The following is a 3617-nucleotide window of genomic DNA, read 5'->3' on the forward strand; positions in this document are numbered from 1 at the left end:
TCAGTTGCATAATCTTAAATGTAGTGGTCTGTTGTATTACAATATCGAAACAGTGCAGCTTTAAGAAACACGTTTGGTGCAGTTATTGGTTGAGACTCTTTGTGGCGCTGTCTACCAATTAGAAGCTGAGACGCTGACAGAGATCTACCCCCTCCCCCATCAGGGAAACACAGACTGAAGCGAAGAGAAAGAGAGAGGGACAGCGAGATGCTGTGTCTGCGTTTACGTTGTGCGGCCATGTTCAACAATACAGTTCAGGTTTAATATTTGAACTTCTCGATTTAATATCGGCGATCGAATTATATGTGGCTCAATATTGCAGATAATGTAAACGATTTGCGGAGATCGCCATATTTTTACATTAACATCCAGCAGTCAGAACAATGGCGAGTGTGCTGATGAACGGGGCGTCTTTCATTTTCCTGCTCTGTGTGTCGGACCTGGTTTCGGGACAGATTCGCTACTCGATTCCCGAGGAGCTGGAGCACGGGGCCTTTGTGGGGAATATCGCTGAGGATTTAAGATTAAACGTTTGGGAATTATCGGCCCGTAAGTTCCGGCTGGTCTCTGGTGAGAAGAAGCAATACATGGAGGTAAATCTGGAGAATGGGATTTTATTTGTTAATGAAAGAATCGACCGAGAACTGCTCTGCAGACAAAGCTCCACCTGTTCCCTGTCTTTGCAAGTTGCGCTGGACAATCCTTTGGCGATGCATCGAGTTGTAGTGGAAATATTAGATGTTAATGATAATTCACCGAATTTTTCCCAGGATGAATTTTCTCTACACATCAGTGAGAGCAATGCGCCGGGGGCGCGCTTCCATCTTGAGAGCGCACACGACCGGGACGTGGGCACAAACACAATCAGCACTTATCAGATCAGTCCAAACGAGCACTTCGGTATTAAAGTGCAAATCAGAAAAGATGGGAGTAAAAGTGCGGAGCTGTTATTAGAGAATACCTTGGACCGTGAAGAACAGTCAACATTTGATCTTGTACTGACGGCCATTGACGGTGGGATTCCCCACAGATCTGGCACAGCTCGCATTATCATTGCTGTGCTGGACGTCAATGACAACGCACCTATATTTAATCACGAAATATACAGGGCGACAGTAGCAGAGAACGCCGCTAAAGGTACTTTAGTTACCAAAATCAACGCTGCTGATTTGGATGAAGGCACGAACGCTGATCTAACATATTCTTTCACCAATCATGTTTCACACATGATTCGCGAATTGTTCAAATTGGAAGCGGAAACTGGAGAGATCAGAGTTGAAGGAAGACTGGATTTTGAAGAATCAAGTGTTTATGAACTTGATGTACAAGCTGTGGACAATGCTTTACCTGCATTGGCAGGACACGCCAAAGTTATTGTAGCATTAATTGACGTTAATGATAATTTCCCCGTGGTAGAGGTGACGTCGGTATCCAGCTCGGTCTCTGAAGATTGCGTGCCCGGGACGGTAATAGCCGTCATTAGTGTCAAAGATTTAGATTCAGGGAAAAATGGACAGGTACAGTGTCAAATTCTCGGGGTTGTTCCATTCAAACTTCAAAAATCTTCAAGGAATGAGTATCAATTGGTAACACGCGATATTCTAGATAGGGAAAAAGCCCCACTCTACAACATTTCTATTTCAGCCTGGGACGGCGGGACTCCCCCTCTTTCAAAAAGTAAAACTATCGTAGTTTCAGTTTCTGATATCAACGACAACGCACCGAGGTTCACGCAATCCTCATATAACGTGTTTCTGATGGAAAATAATAAGCCAGGTGCTTCTATATTTGCTGTTACCGCTTTAGATATTGATTTGGATCAGAATGGTGACCTTGTCTATTCTATTCCGGAAAATCAGTTACAAGTGGTACCTGGGTCTGCATACTTCACGATTAACTCCAAAAATGGGAACATTTACGCGCTGCGCTCCTTTGATTATGAACAACTGAAACATTTCCAGATCAAAGTTCAAGCCCAGGATGCTGGCTCACCCCCACTGAGCAGCATCGCCACCGTGAATGTTATTATCTTGGACCAAAATGACAATGCTCCGGTTATTGTTTCACCTTTAACGTGGAACAGTTCAGCATCAGTGGAGATTGTGCCTCAGTCTGTCTATCCAGGATACCTGCTCATCAAGGTAATCGCCGCTGATGCTGATTCCGGTCAGAACGCACGGCTTTCCTACCAACTGTTGGAGGCCACTGATCCCAGTCTGTTTACTGTGGGGCTTCTCTCTGGGGATATCAGAGCAACTCGACGATTTAGGCACCAAGACATTATTATAGAAAGACTGATCCTCTGTGTGAAGGACAATGGACAACCGAGTCTCTCCAGTACGGCCACAATCTCCTTTTCAATCATTTCCAATGTTACTGAAAAATCGTCTGAGCGAAGCGACGAACTCTTTCATTCGGAGGATTTTAATTATCTAAATCGTTATTTAATCATTATTTTAGGATCAACTTCGTTGTTGTTTCTTGTAACTATCATATTTCTGGTCGTCTTGAAGTGTAAACAAGACGGAAATATTGCTGAAGGTGACAGCTGCACAGTCTTTTGTTGCCGACGGAGGAATTCGAATGCTCCTTCTTATCGGGCATCTGCTCCAAACCAACCATTTAATTATTCCGGTCCTGCCCAGACTGAAGAGTACCGGTATACCGTGTGTTTATCACCAGAATCATCCAAGAGCGATTTTCTGTTTCTAAAACCCTGTCATCCTACCTTGCCTTTCAATGAAGTGAGTGCACGCGATACCAAAGCGTTGGCTTAATTAGACAGCAACTTTTATGCTGACAGCTAATTCACTCTGCTGAAGAGTTATGTTATGTGATCAATTGGAAAGTAATTTTTGTGTATTTGTGTCAATCCTCACACTGCTTGTAGAGGGCTTGATATGGTAAATTTGCTTCATGTCGTTCCTATATGTGGTGGTAAATATTCCTGCCGCTTTCTGACAGACCTGTGTAGCACACACCCAACCAACCTTAGCATGAAACCTGGCTTCTAATTGTTTCAATTTCTGCTTTGCTGAAGCACATAATCAACATGTCATTTCTCTCTGCGCTGCTGAGTTGGTGCTGTATCGCATGAGTATTTTATTGATTACCTCACAGCTATGTTATTGCAAGATACAACCGAGTGCACTGGATATGGAAATGGCTGTGGGCTCTGAAAATATCCTGCTGCCATGTTGCAAACGCATGCTGCTGAAATAGCCACGCATTCAGCCAAACTGTTCAAGTACAGCGACACCACTCTCATCTACACAAAAAATGAAAAACTGCCCAGGTTGTCTTTTCAACAAAAAACAGGACAGATCCAATCTAATCAATTATCACCCCATCAGTCGAGAAAGAAAGACATGGATTTTTATAGCACCTTTCACAAACACCGGATGTCTCAAAGTGCTTTACTGCCAAAGAGGTACTTCTGGAGTGTAGTCACTGCTGTAATGTGGGAAACTTTCAGAGACTCCCACGAGGAGCAAAGGGGATTTTAACTGTCCTAATATTGATTGGGACAAATGTAGTGTGAGGGTTATAGAGGGGGCGGAATTCATAAAATGCATTCAAGAGGACTTTTTTAGTCAATATGTAACTAGCCCAACACT

The 3617-nt window shown here is 43.5% G+C and overlaps 1 protein-coding gene across 1 annotated transcript; it reads left to right on the forward strand.

Annotated features, from left to right (window-relative positions):
- The first annotated feature begins 383 nt into the window (after nt 1-383).
- LOC139261952 (protocadherin-10-like) lies at nt 384-2777 on the forward strand. The gene has a single exon (XM_070877119.1). It carries the CDS (start codon nt 384-386, stop codon nt 2775-2777), a length of 2394 nt encoding a protein of 797 aa, XP_070733220.1.
- The last annotated feature ends 840 nt before the right edge of the window (nt 2778-3617 follow it).

Source organism: Pristiophorus japonicus, chromosome 4 (genome assembly GCF_044704955.1).
Source record: "Pristiophorus japonicus isolate sPriJap1 chromosome 4, sPriJap1.hap1, whole genome shotgun sequence".
NCBI classification, from domain to species: domain Eukaryota; kingdom Metazoa; phylum Chordata; class Chondrichthyes; family Pristiophoridae; genus Pristiophorus; species Pristiophorus japonicus.